Raw genomic sequence first — 27,644 nt, 5'->3', positions numbered from 1 at the left:
CTTCAATTTATTAAAAATATTTTTATTAGACCAAAAATTAATAACAATTTTTTATGCCCAAACCAGAAAAATTAATCCAAGATAAAAAATAAAAATTAGACAAAAAATAAAATGAAATTTAATTTTTATGTTTTTTTATTTTGATCTAAGAAAAAAAAGACGGTAGATCTATCTCTATTCACTTGCAAATCAGTAGATTATATAAAGAATGAATAAGTATAGAAATATTAGAAATAGAATGAACCACCTTTACTTAAAACGATAAGGATCCAAAAATAATAAAAATGAATTATTAGGCCAAATAAAAATAAATCAAATCAATAATAATAAATTTATTTTTATTTTTTATATTACACCAAAATAAACAAAGCATAAAAATTAAAATTTATTTTTATTTTTATTTTTTGTCTGATTTTTATTTTTTTAAAATTGTTTTATTTAATTTTTGGCCTACTAAAAATATTTTTACTAGAGCAGAATTCCAATTGCAGTTTTATTTTTATTTTTGTAATTTTGGTCTAATCTTTTTATGGTTTGGGTGTATACTATTAGTTTTTGGTCTAATTAAATTATTTTCTTTAAGCTTTGGTCTAGCAATTTTTTTTTATTCTATTAAAATTTTAAATTTTATTTTTATTTTTATTTTTTGATCTTAATTTGAGGTCCAAAAATATTTAATTTTTTAAAAATTTTAATTTAAATAAAGTAAGAATGGATAGAATTTTTTAAATAATAACCACAAATATAAAATGAAAAATAAAAAATTTATTTTTTTCAATTTTTTAAACTTTTTTATGGAAAATAAATTATAATACTAGTATATTGATTTCATCCAATAGTAAAATTAATACTATTAGTTGATTGGACTAATTTGCATTAAATTTAAATTTTCAAAATTCAATTTAAGCAGTTTTAAATTTTAAGATTGAATTCACATAACCCTCAAACTTTAGATACTAATAGTAATTAACCATTTTTCTTTTTTCTCTCCCATGTTCTCACTAATGTTATTGTTGCAGATCGTTCTTCGAACTTACACTTCATTCCCTGAAACCAAACCACTCATTTCCTTTCATTTTCTCTTTGTACGAACTTATTCTCCCTTTGCTTGCCATTTACCTTTTTAATAAGATCCCGTTTAGGAAATGTCAAAGTTGAAAGAAATTGATTTTCGAAATTTAGTTTTCTAAGCATTAATTTTTCTCTTGATATGTTTAGTGAGTTATACGAAAGTTGAAAATTATAAGTAATTAAATTTAATTTTGTATAATAAATTAAGGACAAATATGTATTTTAAAACTATTTTCTCTGAAATTCTTAAAATGATACATTTATAGGTGAAAATAACTTTCCTACATACTTTCCTATGTTGTTAGCAATTTAATTTTTTGGACCATATTTTTCCATTTCACAATAAATATCCAAATAAAAAAAATCATTATTTTTTCAAAGAAATTACTTTCTTACTAACTTTACTGTTATCCAAACATATCTAAATAGGAAAAAAAAAAAAAAAGAATTTCATTCATTTTCACTTAACGGAAAGCAAAAAGAATCTAAGCAATTTAAAGCTTTAGGATCAAAGTAGGATTATTCTTTAATCTTGGAGAGTATTGCAGATAAAACATGACCAAAAGGGAAGGGCATGGTTGCCAAGTTCAGTGCATTTGGCCCATCCTTCTCTTTTTTTAGTTTTTTGTTTTTATTTATACATTAACTTACCATTACATTTACGAAAACTAAAAACCCGTTTCCCAATTACCAACAACGACCAAAAAAAATATACAAGAAATAAAAAAAAATAAAACCATAGGCAGAGAGTCGTGGGGTGCCGGCAACGGTAGTGGACATTTAAGGAGGCACTGATAAATCATGCGTGTTGTTTTACCAATAAATTAATCGTGAGAACGAGAGTCAAAATGCAATTAAAAAAATCATGACAGATTAGGAATTATAGAAATAAGGGATTTGGGATTTAAGAATTAAAATTAAGGGGATGCTTTGCTTAATTAGCGGATTTCATCTTCTCAATCTTCAATCTCCTAAAAATTGGAGCTACCAGAGTCAAATTCCAAGAATGGCCCCTTTCTTTTGCTGCAGCAACCCTTCAATAGGTTCAAACCCAGTACGTTCACTGCATTTCATAGAGAATCATTCCCCCTTCTTCTTCTCTTTAAGCTTCAACCCAAACCAATACCAGACACAAACCTAGATCAAGACCCAGTACCACAAGCTCATCATAATGAAATCTTGATAAACACCAAATCTCTTCCCACAAATTTCCCGGATCTCTAATCTTTGTAATGCCAAATCTATAGTTTTACGGTTTGAACTCAAAATGTAAGAACTTCCGCTTTTCTTCTTTTTTTTTTTTTTTTTTTTTTGGGTAGTAACTTAAAATTTTACTTCTGTATATATGTACTAGCTTGAGCATCATCATCATCATCATTATCATTTTGGAAAATATGCAATAGCATTACAGTCACTTTGTTTGTATTTATGCAATTTCCTCTTCCGGTTGACATTTTCTTTTTTTGCTTATGAACGAGGAATCCTTGATAAGAAAGCTAGGATTTGGAAATACGGTATATGTATATTATATGTATATATATATATATTTGTTTTAATTTTCCTGTAATAAAATTCGTACCTGGATGTTTTGTGTTATGTTTCCTACCTCGTGTATATGTAACTTTTTTATTTTCAAATAATGGAGATGAAGGGCCTATTTGAGAGTTCATGTGCAATGTCTTAAATTATTTCAAAGAAAATAAAATTGTTTTTAAAACTGTTTGACTGATGTATTTTATGGTGCTTTTTATTTGTTTTGTTCTAAGGAAATGATTCTGAAAATAGAAACACTTTGATGTGCCATTTCTTCTTCTTCTTCTTCTTCAAAAAAAAAAAAAAAAAAAAAAAAAAAAAGCAAAAACAAAAAACAGCATGTTGCAATTGTTGTGGATTTTCCTTACAATTTGCTTTTGGTCCACAATGTAGGCCCGTTAGACTCCTTTTGTCGTGTTATTACACCATCAAGGAGAGAAAAAAAAAAAAAAAAAGAATTTAACTTAAAAAATAATATAACAACGAAAAACCTATCTTGAAAAATCATTTTGTAGTTTTTTTTTTAAATGCTAAATAAAATCAATTTGTTAATACGAAAAAAAAAAAAGTAAAATCAATTTGTTTTCAGATTATCAAGAAGCCAGAGTTTTGACGATCAAAACAACACTTTCACTCCATAATAATGAAGATGTTTGACAAAAAAAAAATAATAATATTTTGTTAGACTTGTGAAATAATATTTTGACAATTGAGACTTATACGTGCATTTTATTAACCCGCGTGAAACTGATAAAATTTTCAAATACTCCAGCGAGCACCCACACATTTTTTTTTTTTTCCATGTCAGATAATAAACCATCAATATAATTTTATATTTTATTTTCATTGCCAAAGATTTTCCAATACAAAATTTAAATTGTCATCTCATCACGGAAAAACGTCCACTAATGTGTCTCAGTCCGAACAGTAAATTTGCTTGGTGGCAAAGGCTTCCACATTCCGGTAACCTCTTTTTTTTTTGCTTGGTGGCAAAGGCTTCCACATTCCGGTAACCTCTTTTTTTGCTTCCACATTCCGGTAACCTCTTTTTTTTTTGCTTGGTGGCAAAGGCTTCCACATTCCGTTATCTCTTTCTGTTTATTATTATTTTGTATTATTGTTATTATTATTAGTCATCACACCTTGCTTTTTACCGACCAAACACAATCAGACAAAATGCAATTCTGCCAAGCCACATTTCAAAAGAAAAAAAACCATTTTCCAACTTTCTATACAGTCTCCATCTTTCACCTCACACTTCTCTATCTTCCTATATATCCATCTGAGATTTGATTGTTTTCCACCATTCCAGCTCGAATATTTCTTGGGGTACAAAATGTAAGAACTTCCATTTACTTTCTCTCACTACTTTCATTTCCAATTTTTATCTGCAAAATTACTTCTATATAGTAATATATAATTGCTTGAGTTATTCTTTATTTATTTTTTGGAAAAAACTTTTGCTGCAGCATATGTTTCACTACTTCTAACAAAAAAATTTCTGTTCGTCTAAAAGTTTTTGTTTTTTTTTGTTTTTTTTTTTTTTGGTATTATGTTTTGGTTATGCAAAAATTGAAGTATTTTGAGGCAGATCCCATGAGTAGTAGTGAAAAAGAAAGAATTGTTCCAGAAGTTCTTGACAAAGAGAACTATGCGGATTGGAGTGTTAGGGTTCATACCTATTTGTTGGCGAAAGATCTTTGGGATATTGTGGAGTCCAATGATGAACCTCCAAAACCAGCAGATCATGGAAATGTTGATGAAAATAGTGACAGAGTAGGAGCTGAATACAGAGCTTGAAGGAAGAAGAATGCTGCTGCTCTCCATGCCATCCAGATTTGTTGTGGGCCAGATGCTTTTTCAGTGATTAGAAATATAACTTCTGCCAAAATTGCTTGGAAGACTTTGGCTTCCAAGTTCAAGCCACAGCTTCTCAGAGCCAAAACAATGAAGAGCTCTGAATCGCCAAGAAGTGAAGGTTAGCAGCAGACCATTTCTCTCTCTCTCTCTCTCTCTCTCTCTCTTTTTATTTTATTTTATTTTATTTTTTGATAATCCATAATCTCTCTCCTGAGTCTTAGCGAAGAAGGATAGAGAAAAATAATAATAATTAATTAATTAATTGCTGGTAGATTGGGCTTGATCATAGGCCCATATAGTGTTAACTAGCCCAATGAAAGACGAATAGCTTTGTGATAAATTTTAGTTCTTAGGCTCGGAAAAGACTAGCATAGTAATGTTCTTGTTTAGTCAGCAAAGAATCAGATTCTTCAGATTCTTCTTCTAACAAGATAGCAATAGTTTAGCTTAAGGAGGCAATGTAAGTAAGGTGTTTCTTAGTTTGGGAGGACAAATGTAGAAAGTAAATGCGGCATTTGGCCTCCCATAAAAAAATAAATAAATAAACTAAAATAAAACAAACAAGGATAGCTTTTGGTCATAACTAATTATTATTATTATTTTGATTATTTTGCAGTGACTATTTCAAGTGAGGACTTCAATCTAATCGAGCCCTTCTACAATGCCGTATGGAGTGGTGATTGGCAGGCAACAAATGAGTTCATTACCAGAAATCCTGATGTAGTTAGAGCAAGGATTACATATTCAGGGAGGACAGCTCTTCATGTTGCGGCCGTTAATGGGCATATGAGCATGGTGGAGACATTGGTGGATAAAATGTATGAAGAAGACTTGGAAATAAAAGACGTAGATGGTTTCACAGCTCTTGCAATAGCAGCTACGTATAATGCAAGCATTGAAATAGCTGAATGCATGGTTAGAAAGAATACCAAAATCCTTACCATTCATGTCAATGACATGCTTCCTGCTGCACTGGCTTTTCGTTATGGTTATACGAAAATGGGTCGGTATCTTTATACTGTTACACCGCTTGATAATCTGGTATTGCCACAGAATGGCATAGATGGCGCTACGCTCATTTGCAATGCTATATATATGCGAAGTTTCGGTGAGAGTTTGTGTCAATTTACATTTTACTATTGTTGTGTGACACTGTTTTTACTGACATGGATCCAGAATTTGATAAGCTGATTTGATATCTCTAGTTTTACCTGTTTAGTGCTATCACTGTTGATAATTTGATTATGTAATGTAGATGTTGCTTGGGAACTGCTCAAGCATTGCCCACGGTTGGCTGTTACTGTAGACCGCTTTGGGAAACCCCCCATCTATGCATTGGCAAATCTAGCTTCTGCATTTCTCAGTGGGTGCAGGCTCAGATTTTGGCAAAAATGGATATATGACTGTTGGTGCCTAATACCTTCTTTTAGATACTGAAATCATATATGCCTTTATTTGGGTTCTCTCTCTCTCTCTCTTTAACACTGTCAACCATGGTTGAATAATATTCTTAATTATGAGAAATAGCTTATAATGTTAAATATTGAGTTCCTTTCTTCTTCATAGGTATTTATATTGATCCAGCTCGTGCCATCACTGATAGCTGTAGAGAACTCAACAATATACGTCTGCTCACCGATAACATGAGTATCATCGGATCTCCAGGTATGTTTACAATTTGGACTGCACTTTTTCGGACATACTAATGTAATGTATAATCAGTTAGTTCACACAGTATATCAACGTAAATTCTGTACATATTTAACAGAGAAGGATTCACATCACAAATTTTGGTCATTCCGAGGATTGGCATTGAAATTTCTTAAAATGTTAGGTATGAAATTTAATCTTCTTTTTTTTTCATCTACTTTCTTCTACTAATTTGTCTGTTCTTTTGGAAACATTCAATAGCTGAAGTTGTTTTGTTACCAACTCAGGGATTAAGTTTTTATATGATATGAAATTGGTCCATGTTCAAACCTTTCAACTTGTACACCAAATGTGTGCAACGACAACAAGTTTGGATGAAATCCAATTGGAAGCTTGTTTTGTATATGATGCTCTGTTTCGAGCTGTTGATCGAGGGAATGTCGAGTTTGTAATAAGTATGCTAAAAGCAAATCAAGAGCTGGTGGAGATCTGTGATGAGTTGTGGAGGAACATATTTATGCGTGCAATCCTGAATCGCCAAGCAAACGTTTTTAACCTTATACATAGATTGGACTCAAAACTAGCAGCTGCAACCGCTATAGATAGGCATGGAAACAACATGTTGCATTTGGCTGGAATGTTGGCACCTGATCCACAACTTAATCAAATTTCTGGACCTAATAAAATTTCTGGAGCAGCTTTACAAATGCAGAGAGAATTACAATGGTTTAAGGTCGCTTCTCTTCACTTAGTATTTTTCTTATTAGTTATTAGTTTATTTTAGTATATTTAATCTTATCTTGGGCAAAATAATATCCATTCACGTCATAGGTTTGGCACATCTAAGGCATTTTTAAGTACTTCAGACGTTGAAATTCATAATGCACAAAGTTTTTTAGGCTGACTTCTCTAAATCGGTCTTCTTGCATGTTTTCTGCAAGAGTTTTTTTCAAGCTGCTTCTTGCTCCAACTGGTTTTTGACATCTTTTCTGATGTATTTTAGGAAAATGTATACAGTCATGAAAATTACATACGAAAAACTTGCCTTGATCATGAATTGTGAGAAAACATATGAATGATTATCGGTAGGATATTAATAGCACATATAAGTAATTATATAATGTACTGTGTATATTGCTTCTGTATTAAGTTTAGTGCTCAAGTGTTTAGGGTTTATTATGTGTGTGTTAGTGTAACGTGCTGGTCAAGCCCACTTGTAGTCTTGTATTAAGTTTGATATTTTTTTGACAGAATCAGAGCATTTAATATTTCTAAAAGCTCTCATATGAAGAAGGTCCTGCCAGTCTTCAAATGAACTTTTCAAGTTAAATCTCCTAATTATATTTCTTTTTGGTATGGAGATACTTGACTTCCAATATGTGTCTAGTTTTTCTTAAAGGTTTCGTGAACCTTGAGAAGGACCAAACTCAAAAAAAGTTACTCTTAGCCCACTAACCTCACCCCTGCCCTAGAAAAACTAAACCACTGGGAGAAAACAAGAAGAATAAATGATTGATCTCCACACAACATAATTCTTATAATTAGTAGCCAAGATAATTATTTATTATACATGTAAATCAAATGATTGTCACACACAAAAATTCATGTTGTGTTTCGTTTAAAAAAATAATATTTAATTGATAAAGTTGTGATGACATTTGGTTTTCTCTCCTTTTTATTTATTTATTTATTTATTTTATGAACAAAAATATAGGAGGTGGAGTCAATTGTGACTCCTTGGACTATAGAGCACAAAAGCTCAAGTTTGACACCAGCCCAAATGTTTACTAGAGACCACAAGGATTTGAGGACTGAGGGAGAAAAATGGATGAAAGAGACAGCAACTTCTTGTACAGTTGTGGGTGCTCTCATTGTTACCATCATGTTTGCTGCAGCTTTTACAGTTCCCGGAGGAAACAATCAAGATACTGGTGTGCCCATATTTTTGAATAAAGAGCTGTTTATGGTTTTCATAATATCAGATGCTATTTCACTTTTTTCCTCCACAACCTCAGTGTTAATGTTTTTAGGCATCCTTACGTCAAGATATGCAGAAGAAGATTTCTTAAACTCTTTGCCTAAGAAGATGATGATTGGTCTTTCCACCCTCTTTTTCTCTATTGCAACCATGATGATAGCCTTTGGTGCTACACTTCTCATTGTGCTTAGAGACAAATATTCATGGATTTTCTTTCCTGTCATTTCTCTTGCTAGCATTCCAGTCACCTTGTTTGTAATGATGCAATTTCCTCTTCTAGTTGAGATTTTCGCTTCCACATACGGAGCGGGCATCTTTGACAGGAATGTTCAGATCTGGAATTAGGAATGTGTGTATTATGTATTTTCCTTTGACAGATTTCTTAATTGTAACAACATGAATGGTACATGTATTTATTTTTTTCTTTTGTTTTGTAGATGATATTATATAAAATGTACACGCATAATTGATAATTTCCTTTTGATTAAACTTGAGATTCCATTGCAATCCAAAACGTTATAGCCAGAAAGATAAAAGGATGTTTGACCATATACATATTATGCAGTAATGATGTACCTGCCTCCGTCGGACGGTTTATGTTTATCATGCAAATGGCTTGTTACTGGTGATAAGGGTGCTAAGCATTCAATACAAGTCTGATGGAGCTAGTAAATGCTCCTGCTATATCTTACATTTGTAGCTAAAATAATTTGTAAAGAGAAGGTTGAAGTTCTGAATAAACAGCATGCCAGCCTTTCTGTGAAGGATGAATCATGTCCCAGAAGAAAGACAGCTCCCGATTCTTGCATACGCTGTACTTCTTTGCCCCACTTTGATCAACACTCCCACATCCATATCCATTACTTATACCAACACAACAAGGCTTCAGTGGATTTCCTGCAACAAAACAACCATGATCCATATTAATGATGCATTAAAATTTATTAATTATAAAATCAAGCTTTCAAATTTCTTGCCTTTTGTCGCTAACATGATCGATATCTCATCTTTAGTGATGAGTATTATTTTTGTATACAAATTGATTTACCTGTGATGTTCTTTTGCTTTGCAAACGCGGACTGAAAAGCAGTATAGAGGTCCAAAACAACAATTACATTCTTCTTCTGATCAGTTTGAAGAGTATTGTTCAGACTTTGCATTCGTTGCCAAAGTTGTTGGTTGTGAAAATTTGAAAGCAAGTTCCAATCGTGATTGCAGGAGTTCCAAGATGAATATATAGTTATCTGAGGCAAACATCCCAATGGATGTATTGTAGTAACTGCTATTTTTCTCACCCCCAAGCTCAGTATTTGCTTTATATTGTCAGCAAGTTGGTTAACTACTAATTTGCTGAAGTCTGACATATCCTATATAATAATCATGTTTACAAGACACAAGTATAAATATAATTAATAATTAGTTGACCAAAAAATAAATATTTGGTTTATTGTATCAGCAATTAGAAGCAGAAGATGATCTACCATATGTAAGATCTAGACCTTGGAATGTTAGAATATTTAATAATAATAATAATAATAATAATAATCATATAGCTAGTTTAACCATTCACCTTTGGGTTGTTGCCATGGTTAACAACAAAAGTGCCATAGTCATTGCCAGCAAGGGATAGAAGAGCAATGGAGGAGTTAAGGTCTTGTTTGGTATACCATTTTTGTTGAAGTAGCTGTTGAAAAAAGCTGATTTGGGTAGACATATTTGGAGCTTTCTCCAATGTGTTGAAAACACCTGTCCCTCCATATGCAAAGTTCATTCCATTTTGTACTTCCCATTTCTCCACATCTCCTCTTCTTGTGTATGGAACCAGAGATCTTATGCCCAAAGACCAAGCTGTATCCAAAAAACATTTTAAATTAAAAAAATTAAAATACAAAGTTTATATATCTATTTCGCATATGGGTATTCAATTCATTAAAGAAACAAATATAATGAAAAAAAAATAATAATATAAGTACTTGATAAAATGGAATATGCAACATTAATGCTTAATAACCAGAATTTTGGTTAGGGTTTAATTCAGAAATTTGAGTCTCCTTTCCATTGATCAACAGGTAATAAAACATAGAAATAGCTCTACATGTGTACCTAAGTAATCAGTAAGCACACGGCCATCGGAGAAGCGGCCGGCTGGTTTTCTGGGGAAAGTAATTCCGTAAGGTTGTTTCCATGAGACAGCATAAGATTTATTACTATTGCCTGTATCCGCATAGGAGTCTCCAAATACAAACAGCTTTACAGAGCCACTGTGACCTTCAAGTTTTGTCCTTCTTGCACCACCTTCTGCTTATGCAACCAAAAATAAAAACATATTTATATTAAGGAAACAAATGTAATGTATATATATATATATATATATATAGATATTACTTATAAGAACAAGAAAAATGTAAAGTATAATACCTGTAAATAGAAAGCAAATAATACCTGCAAATAGAAAGCAACAGAAAGAGATGAATATGATTGTTTGTTTATCCATCGTCAATAGGACAGAACAGTATAAGCAAATTTGGAAGAAGAACAAGGAACCAGGTGAATTGTGAATGAGATTCGGGGCACAAAAGGTCCAAAATGGCATCAACTACCTTCTATATATATATATATATATAGATGGATATAATAATTGATTGTGTCCACATAAGACTAAATATATACATATATAAAGTTATAAAACATATCCATCATTGTGGATAGAGGTAGTAAAATATATAATAAATGCTGATGATTAATTAATTATGTTTCAGCTAACACTAAATATTTTTATTAACAAAAATAATACTAAATATTATTGAAAAGAAAAATAACACTAAACATACAAAACAAAGCAAGTATATATAGAGTACTTATGTTGGGAAGTAAATTCTGGCAACCCTTTTTAAAATTAAAAAAAAAAAGAAAAAAAAGAATATAAATTCTGGCAACTTGAGTCCATTATTATATTCGCAAAGTGAATTGTGAAGGTTCCTGTACCCTCTAACAATAATTCTGAATTTCCCCAGATAATTACAAAATAAAAAATAAAAATAAAAATAAAAAATCAGAAAGACAACAAAAAACTATCAATGTTTATTGTGTTGAAGAAGGAAACTAACAACGTTAACTACAAGACAAAAATTTATTTATTTATTTTTTTTTTGGGGGAAATAGACATGGCAAATTTATTGGTCATATAGACAAAGGACACCAATATAAGACAGAAAATTTTTAGGATTTTTTTTTTAATTTTTATCTTATCAAATATATTTGCGTGTGATATTGTTTTATGAGATTTATTTATCTAGCTACAAGTATAATTTATATAATTTATTAAATTAACATTTTAAATCTACTTTCACGTTTTGATAATTATAGCATTCTATATTAAATATCAATATAACCAAAATAAAAAGGCACCAATTATATGGCCATAATTTCGTATTATTTTATTAATTAAAAAATTAATCCAACAAAATTAATAAAAACTAAATAGAGATAAAAATAAATCCTTATAATTCAATAAAATAATATTATGTTGGTAAATAGTAAATACAGTGGTGGTAAAAAAGCCGGTAACTTCATATTATTCAAACGGTAACCGGAAGTAGCTTAATTAACAAATAATTAGAAGCTAGAATTAAAAATAAAATATATATATATATAAAAAATTAAAAAAAAAAAAGGGAAACACAGAAAAACTTGGGGCGGCTATTTTCCTTCGTATTGTGTATTTTCTTCGCCAATTAGGCTCTGTTTGTCATGCTTCGAAAGCGACCCAACATCCATTACATCCAATAGTTGGTTTCCTCTAGAGATAATAATCTCACTGTCATAAAAAGCACAGCGCCGAAGGAAGTAAAAGCTTCTTCTTTTCCCCTTTCCCATCTCAGTTGTTCCAGGCTCACAAATCCGAGGTTTGTTTGTTTTACAAATTAATTATTCCTTGATCCTTGAAATCCAACTTTGATTTTGGAAAACTTTGTTGAAGGTGTATGGATTTGGAACTTTTCTATGTTTTTGGGTATTGGGTTGTGAACTTTTCAGCGAATTCTAAGCATGATACGTACTTTTGTTTTTTAATTCTTAAAAAAGTTGACTACTATTGAAATTTTATGATTAGTTTTGTTATAAATTTGAATTTTTTTAATTTTTTTTTGGTGGGTTTTACAGATTTTATTGTACTTGAAGCCTCAGTGATCTCAAGCTATAGTATAAGTGAGGGTTTTATACTATTGGGTTTATTGTACTTTGGGTTAAATATGAAATTTTGAGGGATTTGAGTGCATGTACAACTTTACATATATACAAGATATTTTTGAACTCACAAGCTTGGTATTGGTTTGCTGAAAGACTATAGAGGAAAAGTGTTTTTGGGTTAGATTTTATATGTATTTTTTATCATAAAATGTATAGCAATTTTAAGGAGCATGCAATTGAGTATGTGAAGAAGGCAGTTGAGGAGGATGATGCTGGAAATTACAGCAAGGCATTTCCCCTCTATATGAATGCATTAGAGTACTTCAAAACCCACTTGAAGTATGAAAAAAATCCCAAGATTAAGGAAGCAATCACTCAGAAATTTTGTGAATATTTGAGGAGGGCAGAGGAGATTAGAGCCATTCTTGATAGTGGGGGCGGCAGTGGGCCTGCATCGAATGGTAATGCTGCAGCCACTGCATCGCCGAAGTCAAAGGGTGGAGAACGGAAAGAAGGGGGGGATCCAGAACTGGAAAAGCTCAGGGCTGGCCTTGATTCTGTTATAATTAGGGAGAAACCCAATGTGAAGTGGAATGATGTGGCTGGCCTTGAGAGCGCAAAGCAGGCATTGCAAGAGGCTGTCATATTGCCGGTTAAGTTTCCACAATTTTTCACTGGTTAGTACTTCTGATGGTGATGTTTGCATCTTGGTTCTTTTTGGCTTTTGGTTTTCTGGTCCATCCTGTTATGCTTCTAATTTGCTGATAGATTTATTGTTCATGACGAGAATGATAGAGAGAAAACATTAGTAGGTCATACCACAGGTAACATGAATTCAACATGGAAATCAATTAGAACAAATTCTGTCCCAAGTTTGCATCGTCCAGCCCTATCATATGATTACAGCTTAAATGTAAACGATGACAGGCATAATTCATGGTAATTTTGTAGTTTAATTTCTTTCTGACAGAGTTACTGATCTCAATGATATCTTCGTCAAACTATTCTCCTGTACTTGTCTTTCTAAATTCTGTCTGTTCTTAGAGATTGCATTAATTACTTAGGTAGGGCTATTGGTATTTGGTTTGATTTAATTTCCTTCCTCTGATTTTTCTCTCTGCTTGTCATCCCAGTCATCTGAGTCATATCCCTTCGTCTAGTTCTCATCTCTTTGATCTATTTCTCATCCTTCTCTCTTTCTCTTTTCTCTTTCCTGGTTGTGCATCACTTTGACGAATTCAATTAGTCCTAGAAGCAGTCAGAGTACTTTCCTGCTCATTGGCAGAAACAATTTGTCTTAATGAAATATAGAATGCCTGAATAGATGTTTTATATTTCAATAGAAGAAATTTTTCTACCATTTCCATCAACAATATAAATGTATGCTTCAAGAATAGGCAGAAGATGAATACAGCATTTGAATAATTATCTAAATTAGGATGCAACCTATCATTACATATTTCCATTCATTTTGAAACCTGGGATCTTAAAGTTTTCTATATTTCCTTTGGCAAATTATATGTAACGTACATGTTTTAGGCAGGAGGCGACCATGGAGGGCTTTTCTATTGTATGGTCCACCTGGAACAGGGAAGTCCTATTTGGCAAAGGCTGTTGCAACAGAAGCAGATTCAACTTTCTTCAGGTAGCATATCCATCAACACATATCAAGCAACTAGACTATGATATCAGAGGAGAAGCTAGTTTACTTGTGGAAAAATCCTGTTTCTATTTGCTGTTAATTTGCTATTGTTCTTAGGCCTGTTTGGATGCCTTTTGACAAGGTTCTTTGCCTTGTAAGGCTTAAAAGTTGTTTTTAGGTGTTTTTAGGTTATTTGAATCTTTAGAAGAGTTATTGGCAAAGTCAATGATATCTGATATCTCAAAGAAGTTCTTAAAAGAAAACACTTTTTAACTTAATTGAAACTTTTATTTGGATTTCACATTTTATTAGAACTACATACCATTTTTTATCCTATTGAAAACTTTTTATATAAAGCTTCTGAAAGCTGACTATATATATATTTATATATATATTTGGTCATAAAAAAGATATGGGTTTTGTTTCTTTGTTATGCTGTATATTTCTTCTAACCAAATTGTTTGTGGGTGCATGACTTACTTTGAAATGTTCAAAGTGCAGATTGCCTATGGACATAATGTTTTATTTCTCAAAAATTGTTACATGGATGGACTTATTTGGTGCTTTGACAAGCATTCTTGGTGTCAATATGCAGCGTTTCTTCATCAGACCTTGTTTCAAAATGGATGGGGGAAAGTGAAAAACTGGTTTCAAATCTTTTCCAAATGGCTCGTGATAGTGCTCCATCCATAATATTCATTGATGAAATTGATTCACTATGTGGCCAAAGGGGTGAAGGCAATGAAAGTGAAGCATCTCGACGCATCAAAACTGAGCTTCTAGTACAGATGCAGGTACTTTGTGTTTTTAGAATTAGAAAAGGAACTTCTGTAAGGTTCATTGTAAAGTAAATCTCGTATGCATATGCATGTGACGGTGAATTTTTTTAAGTTATCATCTAAGCCAAAGGCTGATAGGAAGTGGATACTATAAGTATATTTTAATGGCCTCTGGTATTTATTCCTTTTACCCCCAGTCTACTTCCTTCCTCTCTCCCTCACTTGCTCTTCCCTCTCTCGTCCCTGTAATATCATAATTGTTCCTTGCCATGTATCTTCTTGGAATCTTGAACTGAAAATTTTCTGTTATACATTTCAGGGTGTAGGGAATGATGATCAGAAGATTCTTATTCTTGCAGCAACCAATACTCCTTATGCTCTGGATCAGGTAAGGAAGTTGCTTCAAACCTTATAAACAACAACTCTTTGTTTATGGCTGAGGCTAATGAAAAGTGGGTGCAGGCCATCCGGCGACGCTTTGATAAGCGTATATACATCCCTCTTCCAGATGTGAAGGCAAGGCAACACATGTTTAAGGTACTGTCTTAAAAAATCAGAGTAACTCATCAGTCATGGCTAATTCTATATATCATGTCCTTGATTCTATTTTAACTTATGAGAAGTTTAATATCCTTATTGGAATCTTAATCTCTGGAGGTGCATCTAGGAGATACTCCTAACAACTTAACTGAAAGTGATTTTGAGTATTTGGCCCGCAAAACAGAAGGATTCTCTGGTTCTGATATCTCTGTCTGTGTAAGTTTTCGTTTTCACTTTCATAAGGAAATGGATGTCTTAGTTTCACTGATATGGATAGAAATTGTTACATTTAAACCTTTCTCTTTCATTTAAGGTTAAGGATGTGCTATTTGAACCTGTACGTAAAACCCGGGATGCTAAATTCTTCAGAGAGACCTCTAAGGGCATGTGGGTCCCTTGTGAATCTACTAAACGAGGAGCTATTGAGATTACTATGCAGGAACTTGATGCAAAAGGCCTTGCTTCAAAGGTATGAATTGTAAGAAATTTAAGGACTGCTTGTGTTTCATGGAACAGTAATCAATAAAAAACAAAATAATTGGATAATAGGATGAATGTTAAATGCAGAGGAAATGTTGGGGCTCCTGCATATGCATAGATGTTGCTTGTTTGTGAAAGGAAAATTTACTTTTATGAATTGATAACCAACTGAATAATTACTCATTGGGGATTATTGAATGCAGATCCAGCCACCACCTATTACAAGAGCAGATTTTGACAAGGTACTTCAAAGACAAAAACCAACTGTTAGTAAAGCTGATCTTGAGGTGCATGAGAGATTCACAAATGAGTTCGGGGAGGAAGGTTGATTGCTTTTTCTGATTTGGACTTCAAGAATCACTAGCAGTGCGCAATGTTGTATATTTTATATATTTTACAATTCATGGATACATACATACATATATATATATATATATATATATATTCATATATATTATAATGTCATCCTCATAGCCTTTGCAAGATCCTATATGCACATGCTGAGAAACTCTTGGATGTTGTACAGTGTTCATGATGATGATATTATACTGATGTTACCCAAATCATTTTCTTTATGGCCAATGGCCAATGTTTTCCATAAAAGTTTATTTTGCAGACAAGCAAACGGCGGCAGCCATGCAAATGGCAAAATCTCCAATACAAGGGTAGGGAAATAGCGATTGCAATAAGATAGTTATGTCTTAAAATGGAATTACATTTATGTAGTTTTTAATTCTTTTATATATATATATATATATATGTAAACGAAAATATAAGAGATTTCAAATTTTGGCGCTGCTAAATATTAATATTTTTCAAATGAAAGATGGTTGTTTCCTCGATATATGATTAAAAACAAAAAATTTACGTTGTAAAATAACAATCAATAAGAACAACAAAACATAAAATAAAATAAAAATAATAATAATAAAAGGAAAAAAAAAAAAAACGGAGTGACAATCAATACTGTTATGTTATTTGATAATAATAATATAATAAAATCCTAATATCTGGGATTTTTAGCATTTTTTTTTTCTATATATATGGATAGAAAACAATTATTTTCCACAATCAATAATTTAGGCGAAGGTTTAGCACAAACTTTGCCTAAACTACACATGAAAATCATACTAAACCACCAAAGCAAATTAGGGTAGGATCTTTACTAAAAATGAGCCCTAGTAAAGGTAAGAAAGATTTACAATACTCCACACGCTTATTCTTAAATGGTTAGGGTGAAATGCCAATATAGCATAATATTGTTCTATTCTATTGATTTCATTCATGGAAGATATTCTACCAACTAAACTACATTTATTGAATTGAAATAAGGCAGTGATTAAAATCTTGATCCTTGAAAAACCAAAAATAAATGTGCAAATTTCTCTATGCTCTTCACAGGACAAATCTGGTTAGGAAGAGGCTGCTCAAAGTTCAGTATGTCAAAATCTATCTTCCTCTTTCCATATCTCTTGTTGGACTACCTTCATCTCTCCTTCGGCCCCGACTGTATCTTGGAGGGCTACTCTTTGCTACATCAACAACTATCATCCAGCCATTAATGATCTGCAGGCACCATCAAGAAAAAATTGACTTAAGGTTTACTCTTGATGAAGCATTGGGTTTGTTTATCCATTCTAAATACAATAGAGCTGAACCATAATGAAGGAGAGGGACTTGTGCTCAAATTTCAGCAGAGTAAGAAAACAAAAATACTGTCTTTCAAACTTGCCTTGCCATTCATCTCTTTGAGCGCTGCGCCAGCAGCCTCCTTCGTGGTGTATTCAATGAAGGCGTAACCTTTCGACCTTTTAGAAATCTTATCCATAATTATTTTAACTGTTGTGAAAAGCTTTCCATCAGCTTGAGCTTAGCCATTGCACAATGAACACAAAAGCAGTGAAAAAGAAAAGGAAAACATAAGTATACCTTCAACAAGCTCACCAAAACTCTCAAATGCTGCACGCAAGCTTTTCTCAGATGTATAAAACGACAAGCCTGTTTCAAAATAAATGGTTGTGAATTGATTTTGGAAGCAGGAAAAAAATTAGTCACTGAGACTGAAGAAAGTCCGGATATTTTGAACTAATGTTCTATCGAGGAGAAACCATACACATATTACAAGAACATACAAAAACAAATTTCAACAATGTAAACTTCAACCAAGTGTAGATCTGTTCTTCCCCAAATGGGAATGGACTTAATGAGATGAGGCACAAACAGATTCACAGAACTTGATTGGTTTCCATAGAGAATTACTTTATTTAAACCAACCCGAGAAACAAAACAACAATGTCAACCATGAGAATACATATCATGGAATAAATAAACATGAATCTTAAAAAGGAAAACCGAGCCTGCAATTTACCAGTCACAAAGAGTTTCTTTGTTTCCACAGGGGATATTTGACTTGCTTCTGCAGAATATGACACATCTGTAGGAGTTTGAATGCTACTACCTGTAAAAGTAAAGGAAAATTGATTATCAATGGAAAATACTGGCCAATGATAAGCAATAAATATAATCTGAAAAAAACACTAAAATAAAACCACAGCTGATTTTCCGTTCTCAAAAAATATAAAGAGAAAAGACAGTCAAAATAGAAAAATATACGAAACACGTGTAAGAACAATAGATTAATATGAGAAAGACTTAGTTTGAAAGAGGAACAAACCTCCATAATCTTTATTCTCTGATTCGAAATATTTATCTGGCTGAACAGATAAAACACCAGGGACACCTACACATAATAGAGGTTTCTTGTTAGGTCGCAAAGGATATTATTACACCAGTGTGGCATAGAAATTTAAATCAAATGCTAACCAGCTAGTTCCCGGGCACATTCCTCATCAAGTTCACAACAGAAACCAAAGTTGGATTGCCAGGAAATGTGATATATACACATTTGCGCATCCTTCTCACTGCAGAAGTTAATATTCCACTTTCAGGGTAAGAGAAACAAAGTGCTGAAAGAAGCAAACGACATCAGTAATAAAAAAAGTTGCACTTACTTCCCTAAGACCTTGGCTAGTATTTGAGCATAATAATCAGCCATTTGTGCCTTTGTAACAACCCCAACTCCTGGCTTTTCCATTCTAACAAGCCAATGTTTAGTGTTCCCCAGGGGAAACAAAAGAGTATTCCCAATGTGTGGGTTATATAGATGTCCTAACTGAACATTTGAAGAATTATAATCCTTCTTCAAAGAATTTATATCTGGATCGGGCCTCACAGATAAGACCCCAGGTAAACCTACAAGATAATTACAAAAACCAAAAAACAAAACCAAAAACAAAAGAATTAATCATAATAAACAACAATGACAAAAATAGATAAAACTTCATTCCTAGTAGACAATCTAAAGGACCTTTCCCACAACACAACAACAAACAAACAAACAAACAAACAAACCAAAAAAAAAAAAAAAAAAGCTGTATATATGGACACATATATATACTGCAAAAAGTATGGTTTTGCAATGGAAATGAAGTACAATGAACAGAAAATAGAAACATACTAGCGAGCTTGAGAGAAGTCTCTGCATCAATGTCACAGCAAAAGCCAAAGTGGGTATCCCAAGAAGCATCATATATACACATTTGAGCATCCATCTCACTGTATAAACCATTATCAAAGCAGAATTTCAAAGCCAAAACCAAGAAATAATCATTCAGTCATAATGTTACAAATTTGGAACATACCCACCTGCCTAAAACTCTTTCCAAGGTCTCAACATAGTAATCTATAACCTCTGGTTTGGAATCGACCCCTTGTGGAGGAGCCTTCATGAGGACCATCCAATGGCGGTTGTCAGTGTGTGAAGAAGATAAAGAAACACCAGCAGTGGAAGCTGTCGCTGTTGTTGGTGTTGAAGTTGCAGATGTTCTGGTAGAGACCCTAGTAATGCAAGAATTCAAAGAAGAAGAAGAAGAAGAAAGATCGAAAGGGTAATTTTTGTTTGGTGAATTGGGGAACTTCTTGAAGTTGGCAGAGAGCGTTTGCTGTTTATGGGTTTTTTGAGGCTTGAAAGATAAAGGTTTTGAAATGATAACTCCAGCTGAGTTGGAGAGAACTTCCATGGTTTCCTTTGTATTCTACTTCTATGGTTTTCATGAGAGACCGATAGCTCTGCTCTGCTCAACAGTCTGCTTCTAAATGATATCTATAGCTTAATCTCTCTGCGTGTTTGATATTTTGGTCCTTGGCCTACTTGTCATCTCAAAAATAAAATAAAATAAAGTGTTTTTTTTTTTTTTTGATATTTTACAAATTAAACAAAATACAATTGAAATGCTTAAACAATTAAAATTAAAAATATATATTATTCTTTTCATATTATACTATATTTAAAAGTTGTTAAATTGTTGCTACTTTTTTTTTTCCAGAGGAAATTATTGCTACTTATAAAAATATGAAATAATAAAAGTTAACAATCACTTTTAAATTGATCGAACATTTTTAAATTGTTCGGTTTTAAAACTAAAATATTTTTTTTATTATTTCGTGTAATAAAGACCGAATAAATCTATGAAAAGAAGAAAAAAAAAAAATCATTGTGCCAAAAGAAAAAATAAAAAATAAAAAAAATACTCAACAATAATGGGCTTCACGGAGAAGCCCAACGCAGCATAGTCACAAGAGCAGCCCAGTTAAATAGAAATGCACTTATAAGAAGCCCAACTATTGGTACATCCTTCTCTTCAGCTTGGTTATCAAAATTTTTCACTTTTTTCTCTTTTTTTTTTTTTTTTTTTTTTTTTTTTTGAAGTAGATTTATGTTTTTCAGTAAACCCAAAGTTTCAAAAGGTTGCAGGTGTTTTCAGGCAACACGTTAAAAATAACAAAATTTTCCTGAGCAAAAAATTGAATGATTATAAAGTTTATTACAAATTACATCCTTACAAAACTTGAGGAATGCAGAATATTTACACAGCATCCCTCTTGCATTGGCAACACTACTTAAAAACTATACTGAGGACATACATATACATATTTAATCCTCATTCAGAAGCGGTGCTTCGATTTCATTTTCTGAATCTTTGATCAAGCAATTGTCAGATTTGATCATGCAAGCGAAATAAAAAGATATTACCTGAGAAGATTTAACATATTTGTCATTAAGAGAGAAAAAAAGATTTCATCCTCCATATTATAATAACAGGCATGTTGACATGAACACCTTAGTATGTTGTCACATTACACTACATGATTAAAAACAAAAAAAAACCTATAGCATTAGACCAATTAAGAGAGAGAAAGAGGGGTTACCATGCATAAGGATGCACATATTATGGAAAAACCTTTGCAGTTGAAAGGGGCATCGCTAGACAGGAACAGTGCTGATCCAACACAATATTCAACCAGTTAAGTCAATAAATGAAGGAAATGATTCAAAATTCACTTGAAAAAGAAACTAAACCACCCCAACTTACAAGTCAATGGACTCATTACAAGTGGTGATAGTAGACTTCCTATCGATTGCACCCCAGCTATGAATCCTTGTGCTTTACCCTGTGTCAAAGCAAACAACGAAATAGGAACAAAAGTGTAACAAATAATTGGAAGTGGAAGATCTTCAATATAAATGGTTCTGGATTTTATACAGCAAAATTTGATGTTTATGATGCATTTTGTTTTTCCATTCAACAACAAGATTAGAAAATCCAAAAAAACTTTTCAACTTTTGCAAAGTTGAAAAGATCAAGGAAAATTGACCATAGTTATGATGTAATTTTATTTATTTATTTATTTTTATTTGCATACCTGATTAGTTGAGCTTGATGCTTTTGAAATGATTGCAAAAGTCTGCAAATCAAGAATGTAAAGGAAAAGGTTATTGCATAACCAAAGATGAATGCCCTTATTGTTAATAGGTAGAAGGGAGACTTGACAAATATATTACTTACCGAAGGTTTCACAAGAACATAAATGACACCAAACGAGGCACTCAAGTATGGCACCTACATTATGTCAAAATTACTCTCATTATAATTGCAATATCTATACGCATGTAACACAATTGAAACCATTTAAGAAACCTTTTGAAAGAAACAAATACTTGTTATTGGTTTAACTTTACAAATCATGTATATAAGAGTGCATACCCAAGCTGCCCAAGCCAAACCGTAGAACAATGCCTGTCAGAATTAAGTGTTAATTAGTTTTTTCTTATTCCTCTTTAGAGAAAGGCAGGGGAAGCAGGGATTTTAGAACAAATTGAAATGAGACACTCACATAAGCTACTGATGCAAGTAAGGATATGCACAATATTACTTTCTCTCCAACCAAAGGATTAAGTAGTGGAAGCACCAGCATCTGGAAGCAAATCACAAAGCCAAAATATATTACATTCAGTGAAATAGATGAGATACCAAAGATCTTCCATTCAACCTGAACATAATTTCTTCACAATGGAATCAAAGGAAACTTCTAAATGGTTTAAAAAGCTTTAGAAGAGAACATACCTGAGAAATAATAGAACCTATTCCAACCAACATCAGTATTTCGGAGAATTGATTTTTATCAAAGCCAAATGCAGCTTTTAGATAGTACTGCACAGGTAGGTATATAATTTTTAAACTCGCTGAATCCAGCAGGAAACAAGTTATGTTTCATGAAACATCAGAACCAATTACAAAGATAGAATTGCTATATCATGTGATAAAAACATTACGATTTTAAAGCTGAACAAAACATCCTTTTAAAGCAACGTGTATAGTGAAACTAATCAGTTCTCCCATGTTTGATGGGGCCCAGAGAATTTGCTAATCATTTTATCAGCAGTATATATCATAACAGTAACAATTGTATCCAAATTGTTCTGTGCACCAAAGAATGATGTAAACTGTAATTATTATTTCGCATAAAGCAAGAGCCAAATTTTGCCATGGAAAATAGCTCAAAGCATTTGCTGTTAAGACAATTAAACTTGTCAAACGAATCATATTGGATAACATGATATAGATAGCCGCAGTGTTCTCTTTATTGAAGTAATGGGAAATATACCAGTAAAACACCGCTGATGCCGGACATTCCCATCTCATAGAAGAAGGAAACCAGAGCTATACTCCTAAGAGTTGGACTGCATGTCAAAAAGAGAGCTCTTAGGTCTCAATCTAAATGCTATTTTTAAACAAAATTTCCAAGCAGACAAAGAAACATGAAGTTAATAGCTAAGAGAAAAACTACCTGCTAATAACTAATGTTGCAGCATCTCTCATTGATTCGTACCGTTTATGTACGACATTAAGTGTCTTGGTCAGACAAGATGGGTCTTTGTTGCTAATAGGAAATTGTTCAACTGTCTCACTTAGGAACAGTTGCATGTAAATTGGACAAAGGCTCAAGAGAGCAATAGCAATCTGAAATAAAAAGGCCTATTTAGTAGGACGATTAATGGGGAAAAGGATAAAAATATTAAAAACGAATGCAGACTATGGCTGTGTACCATGAAAATATATTTCTCCGGAAGGAAACGAGCAAGCACGTTTCCTAAAACATGTGATGCAGAAAAGAGACCTGTGATCCAACTAAATAGTGCAGCCCTCTTGCTTTCACTGACAACATCTGCCTATAGGTGATAGGAAAATGTTAATACCAATATTTGTATCCATGTTCATATTGATTCAAAGAGATACTTACTGTATAAGCAACAGCAATGCAGAAAATACTCCCTCGAGTTAAAATATTTGTAATCGTTCGAAGCACATAGTAAGCGTACACGAGTTCCTTAGAGGGATTCCAGGCAAGCAATGCTGCAACCGAGCACATGAACACAGAAATAGAATAAACTAGTAGAAAAGACATTGCCTAGGCATGGCGTTATATATTTAATCCAAAGGCACAGATATATAAAATAAAACACAGGTATATCTTAATTTTGTAAGGCATAGGATCTTATAAACTAATGAAACAGAAAGTAAAATTTAGAGTTTATGTCTATGTTGTTACCTTGATATGTGAAGCAGACAAATAGCTAACATATCAGGTATACCTATTCTAATTTGTAAGCGAATAAGTGTGATTGCAGCTTCCATAAACTACATTTAATGTTACCTTTTAAATAAAAAGAACCAATGACAGCATTAGCAAACAATTATTTTATGGTATTCATATCCACATTAAGCAATATAGAAGGAAATTATTCACAGCATTATGTATATATGTCCAGAAGAATTTGGAATATACGAACATACCAAAAGGGAATATGCATACGGTCATGGTGAAAAGGAGCAGCGGTTTACGCCCATGCTCATCAGCAAGCTGACCAAGAAGTGGAAGGGCCACCATCTTGAAAACTCCAACAATCTACCAACAAAAATAAATGCCCAAAACTTAATCTTTTATTGTAAAGAAACGTAACCAAGCTAAAGAAACATCTCAGTTTATTATCTTTCCTAATCATCAATCGTAATCATGATCCTATTTACATATTTTTATAGTCATTGAAATGGGCATTTATTATTATTATTACTATTATTATTATTATCATCATTTTCAATTACGTTTCTTTCTTTTGCTTTTGGTAGAAGTTAGATATCTACCCTATTTAATATATATATAAATATATATATATACAAGTGTGTGTACGTGTGTGCAAGCCAGAGTAAGCACGCGCTTGTGAGTGTCATTTTGGCCAACATCATGTTATCCTATCATGCAAATTTGCCAGTCGTTGATTCTGATTCTCTGCTTATGGGATTCATAAAGAATTCAGAACAAATAACAGAAAGCTTCCTGTAAGTATATCTTGAATCTCATGAAAGATGCTAGCAGGATCAAATATTCCACATAGATTCTCAGAGAAATTAATTTATCTAAGAGGAACAGGTTATAGGAGCAGTAGTTTACCACGCAATTCAAAGATGAATTGTTTATACACTTCTTGCATCTCATAATACATAAATCTATCAACAGTAAATATCAGAAAATTTTTCACCTAATGAAGTTGACTTCGATGTTCGAAAAAAGACAAATAGGAAAAATCAAAACTATTTGTATATCCAAATTAGCTGTCATAACAAAAGTTTCAAAACATTTACACATAATATGTCCTTTTCAGTTTTCACTATGTCAGCTCTCTATTGGTTTGAAGACAATAAGTGCCACAATTTTGCTTTTATACTTTAAAAACAAAACTATTCATGGTGACAACTTTTGACCCAAAAATATAAAAATAGTATTTAGTTTGCATATCAAATTGCATGATCCACTTTGACTAAAAACAAAAATTTTGCACCATCCCCAATATGAGATATCTTTAAATATTACCTACTATCAGATCAGTATACCACGAAATATTTTCCAGACAAACTTCAAAATAATTCATGATGGGCAGAGCATGCAAATTTTGTTTGTTTTCTAGGAAAATTCAGGAAAAATCTCATGGATTTTCAATTTATGAGCAGGATTAAAATCTAAAACTTTCCCAAATATAAAAGCAATAAAGTTAACAACTAGAAAAATGCAAGATCCATATCTATTGAAGAATCACTTGAGACCTCATTAAGTTTTATAATGAAATTGAGAACCAAGGAAAGAATTGATGATTATTTTTGTTTTTTAACAATGGCACCAAAAGGATCAGCACTTGTCTCAAGAATTACACATCATGCAACACTCTTTTCATTCTTTTCTTTTTTCATAAACACAGCATATGTTCTCACTTAAAAAACAGACTAACATTTTCCAGAAAACCAAAAACCAAAATTGTTTGGTACCCTAGAAAATTAACCAAAAATAAAGACGAACCCATTTTCAGAATCGATCCTTCAACTCTTAACCAAAGTACCAAAGCCTAGTCAAATTAGCCTTAGTTGAACATAATGAAGAATTCATTCCAAATACAGATATCAAAACTTCAACCAAACCACAAAATATGATCAGTCTCCAATCTTATTTCAATTCCAAACCAAATGGGTCCTTAGAAAACATTAAAAACTAACAATACCCTTGACCTTTCCATCCCTCCATTTTCCCACCTACCAAATGATAAAAAAATGAAAAAAATAAAAAAAGGGAAGAGTTCTGCATTAATTACCGTTTGTTGAATGCCATTAATATAAATAACTTGGGAACAAGTAGAGTTGCCAGGGCAAAGAGCGCGGGTAGTAACATCAACAAGGACAGAGACGGTCATTTCCTCAGCAATCCAATGTATGCAGAGTGGAAATAGCAAATGAAGCAGAGGCCTTAGCTCTCTGAAACCATTCTTCCAAGCCATGTGATCAAACAAACTGCAAGTCTACAACAACCTTAACTCACTTTGTCTTTTTCCTAATAAATACCCAGAAAACAAATGTAATTATATATATACATGTATATAGATTAAGAAAAAAAGAAAAGTAAAATGAAGAAGAAGAAGAAGAAAGAAGGGAAGGTATGGAGGTGGCAATAAAATTGAAAGGTAGCTTTTGGTTTTATAAAAGAGAAAAAGCGGGAGGTCCTGTGGAGTTCGAGCTGTGGTAGTGGCAATGCGCGTGTTGGCGCTTGATCGTCGTGTGGCATGTCATGGCCTTGCTCGTGCTCTTTTCTACTATTTGTAAATTTTGTATAATTCCACCACACGTCGACACCTTCCTCAAATTTCACCCTTCTTCCTTAATATTTCACATAATTTAGTATCACTTCAAAAATTTCACATCTTCTCTACTTTTATATCTAGTGCTTTTGCCAATATTATGATTAACATGTATATATTCAACATAATTAATAATTTTGCTACATATACAAGTACCCCAAATTAAAATTAAAATATCCAATCAATCACATATTATTCACTAGTTGTATTTAATAAATTACATGTGATCGGATTGTGTAATCCATTATAAACATTATGGTAGACTTATAACAGCACAAGTGGCAATAAATAAATATCACAATTTCATTGATAATGTGAAGTAAAAAATTAATTATTTATCGGTAACACTCTACTGTACGCATATATGATTATTTTATTTTTTTTAATTTTTTTTATTTTTTGCTACATTTTGGATTGTTTGGACAAGAGATGTTTCTACTTTAGGGAGGGAGTGAAGTGGATTTGAGTTGGCATATATGTGTCATATTTATATATACAACTTAACAATCGTAAATTAACTATAGATCTAATAAAATGTCACACGATATGAATTTTTACAATAATTTATGAATTTAGATAGATAATATTGTTTTGAATCTTTATCAATATCATTTAATAAAATCTAATAAATTATAAATTTTAACTAGTGAAACACTATAAACTTATTAAACCTATTAAGAAATGATATTTTTGTAATATACAAATTTTATAATATTAAAATTATTTAATTTATTATTAAACGAGTATTTATTTGTTATTTTTTAGTTTAATTTTTTTTAAAATTCAAAAACAAACAAAGTTTATTTGTAAGATTTTCTTTTAAAAAAATATTATTTTAGTATTTAAAATCTAAATTAAATTTGAATTTTTAAATTTTTAAATATTTTTAATGGATTAATAAATTTAATAATAGATTACAAAATAATTTAACGAATCATTTTGAATTTCATATTTGAGTTAGTTATATTTCATATGAATATAGTAAAATACAATACAAAAATATAATTCAACACCATACATTGTTAAATATAATTAACTATGGTGGTGCAGTAGACAAAAATGGTTGCGAATATGCGACAACTTTTGGAGATAAAAGGTGGCTAATAACTTCAATATTTTACATGGATAAATTAATTCCATCGTTCAATGGAAATCATGAAGTAGAACCCAAATGGGCATTCACAATATCCAATTGCATTTCAAATGCATTGATAAGAAATTTTTTTAATACAATCGAAGTTCATATTCCCTACCATTAATACATAAATGAAATCTCATGTAGATCCCACTCATATATTAATGGTGGAAGTATGAATTCCGGAAGCATTAAAATTTTTTTCACAT

The 27,644-nt window shown here is 32.0% G+C and overlaps 5 protein-coding genes across 8 annotated transcripts; 2 read left to right on the top strand and 3 right to left on the bottom strand.

The window, feature by feature from the left end:
* Positions 1-3,722: 3,722 nt before the first annotated feature.
* LOC107413233 (uncharacterized) lies at positions 3,723-8,515 on the top strand. Of its 3 annotated transcripts, none has more exons than XM_048469413.2 (8): positions 3,726-3,942; positions 4,196-4,582; positions 5,081-5,572; positions 5,720-5,869; positions 6,031-6,129; positions 6,233-6,298; positions 6,402-6,847; positions 7,829-8,515. In XM_048469413.2, the coding sequence occupies exons 2-8, from the start codon at positions 4,552-4,554 to the stop codon at positions 8,435-8,437; spliced, it is 1,893 nt and encodes a 630-aa protein (XP_048325370.2). In that variant the 5' UTR covers positions 3,726-3,942; positions 4,196-4,551; the 3' UTR covers positions 8,438-8,515. The 3 variants fall into 3 exon arrangements, with proteins under 3 accessions (XP_048325371.2, XP_048325370.2, XP_048325369.2); XM_048469412.2 differs by having other exon boundaries at positions 4,183-4,582; XM_048469414.2 differs by lacking the exon at positions 5,720-5,869 and having other exon boundaries at positions 3,723-3,942; positions 4,183-4,582.
* A 43-nt stretch (positions 8,516-8,558) lies between these two features.
* Positions 8,559-10,693, bottom strand: LOC107413241 (GDSL esterase/lipase At5g03610-like). 2 transcript variants are annotated; one of them, XM_060820006.1, is made up of 5 exons: positions 10,535-10,693; positions 10,196-10,390; positions 9,663-9,940; positions 9,141-9,459; positions 8,559-8,989 (listed from the first exon to the last, which is right to left on the bottom strand). In XM_060820006.1, the coding sequence occupies exons 1-5, from the start codon at positions 10,683-10,685 to the stop codon at positions 8,793-8,795; spliced, it is 1,140 nt and encodes a 379-aa protein (XP_060675989.1). In that variant the 5' UTR covers positions 10,686-10,693; the 3' UTR covers positions 8,559-8,792. The 2 variants fall into 2 exon arrangements, with proteins under 2 accessions (XP_060675989.1, XP_060675988.1); XM_060820005.1 differs by having other exon boundaries at positions 10,511-10,692.
* A 1,078-nt stretch (positions 10,694-11,771) lies between these two features.
* On the top strand, positions 11,772-16,186 carry LOC107413237 (protein SUPPRESSOR OF K(+) TRANSPORT GROWTH DEFECT 1). Its single transcript, XM_016021135.4, has 9 exons — positions 11,772-11,997; positions 12,254-12,957; positions 13,820-13,925; positions 14,518-14,716; positions 15,021-15,089; positions 15,164-15,238; positions 15,359-15,457; positions 15,555-15,710; positions 15,925-16,186. The coding sequence occupies exons 2-9, from the start codon at positions 12,489-12,491 to the stop codon at positions 16,048-16,050; spliced, it is 1,299 nt and encodes a 432-aa protein (XP_015876621.1). The 5' UTR covers positions 11,772-11,997; positions 12,254-12,488; the 3' UTR covers positions 16,051-16,186.
* Positions 16,187-16,970: 784 nt separating this feature from the next.
* Positions 16,971-19,923, bottom strand: LOC107404068 (organelle RRM domain-containing protein 1, chloroplastic). Its single transcript, XM_016011015.4, has 9 exons — positions 19,427-19,923; positions 19,239-19,336; positions 18,733-18,973; positions 18,545-18,642; positions 18,396-18,461; positions 18,090-18,179; positions 17,651-17,719; positions 17,454-17,560; positions 16,971-17,287 (listed from the first exon to the last, which is right to left on the bottom strand). Exons 1-9 carry the CDS (start codon positions 19,798-19,800, stop codon positions 17,171-17,173), a joined length of 1,260 nt encoding a protein of 419 aa, XP_015866501.3. The 5' UTR covers positions 19,801-19,923; the 3' UTR covers positions 16,971-17,170.
* Positions 19,924-20,559: 636 nt separating this feature from the next.
* LOC107413035 (uncharacterized) lies at positions 20,560-26,120 on the bottom strand. Its single transcript, XM_016020886.4, has 14 exons — positions 25,761-26,120; positions 23,917-24,028; positions 23,363-23,475; positions 23,169-23,291; positions 22,910-23,082; positions 22,727-22,802; positions 22,186-22,272; positions 21,956-22,036; positions 21,826-21,858; positions 21,628-21,681; positions 21,485-21,526; positions 21,154-21,232; positions 20,990-21,060; positions 20,560-20,813 (listed from the first exon to the last, which is right to left on the bottom strand). The coding sequence occupies exons 1-14, from the start codon at positions 25,941-25,943 to the stop codon at positions 20,715-20,717; spliced, it is 1,326 nt and encodes a 441-aa protein (XP_015876372.2). The 5' UTR covers positions 25,944-26,120; the 3' UTR covers positions 20,560-20,714.
* Positions 26,121-27,644: the final 1,524 nt, after the last annotated feature.

This window comes from Ziziphus jujuba, chromosome 8 (assembly GCF_031755915.1).
Source record: "Ziziphus jujuba cultivar Dongzao chromosome 8, ASM3175591v1".
Taxonomy (NCBI): domain Eukaryota; kingdom Viridiplantae; phylum Streptophyta; class Magnoliopsida; order Rosales; family Rhamnaceae; genus Ziziphus; species Ziziphus jujuba.
The sequence above is the reverse complement of the archived record's forward strand: the minus strand, read 5'-3'. Positions and strand labels throughout refer to the sequence as shown.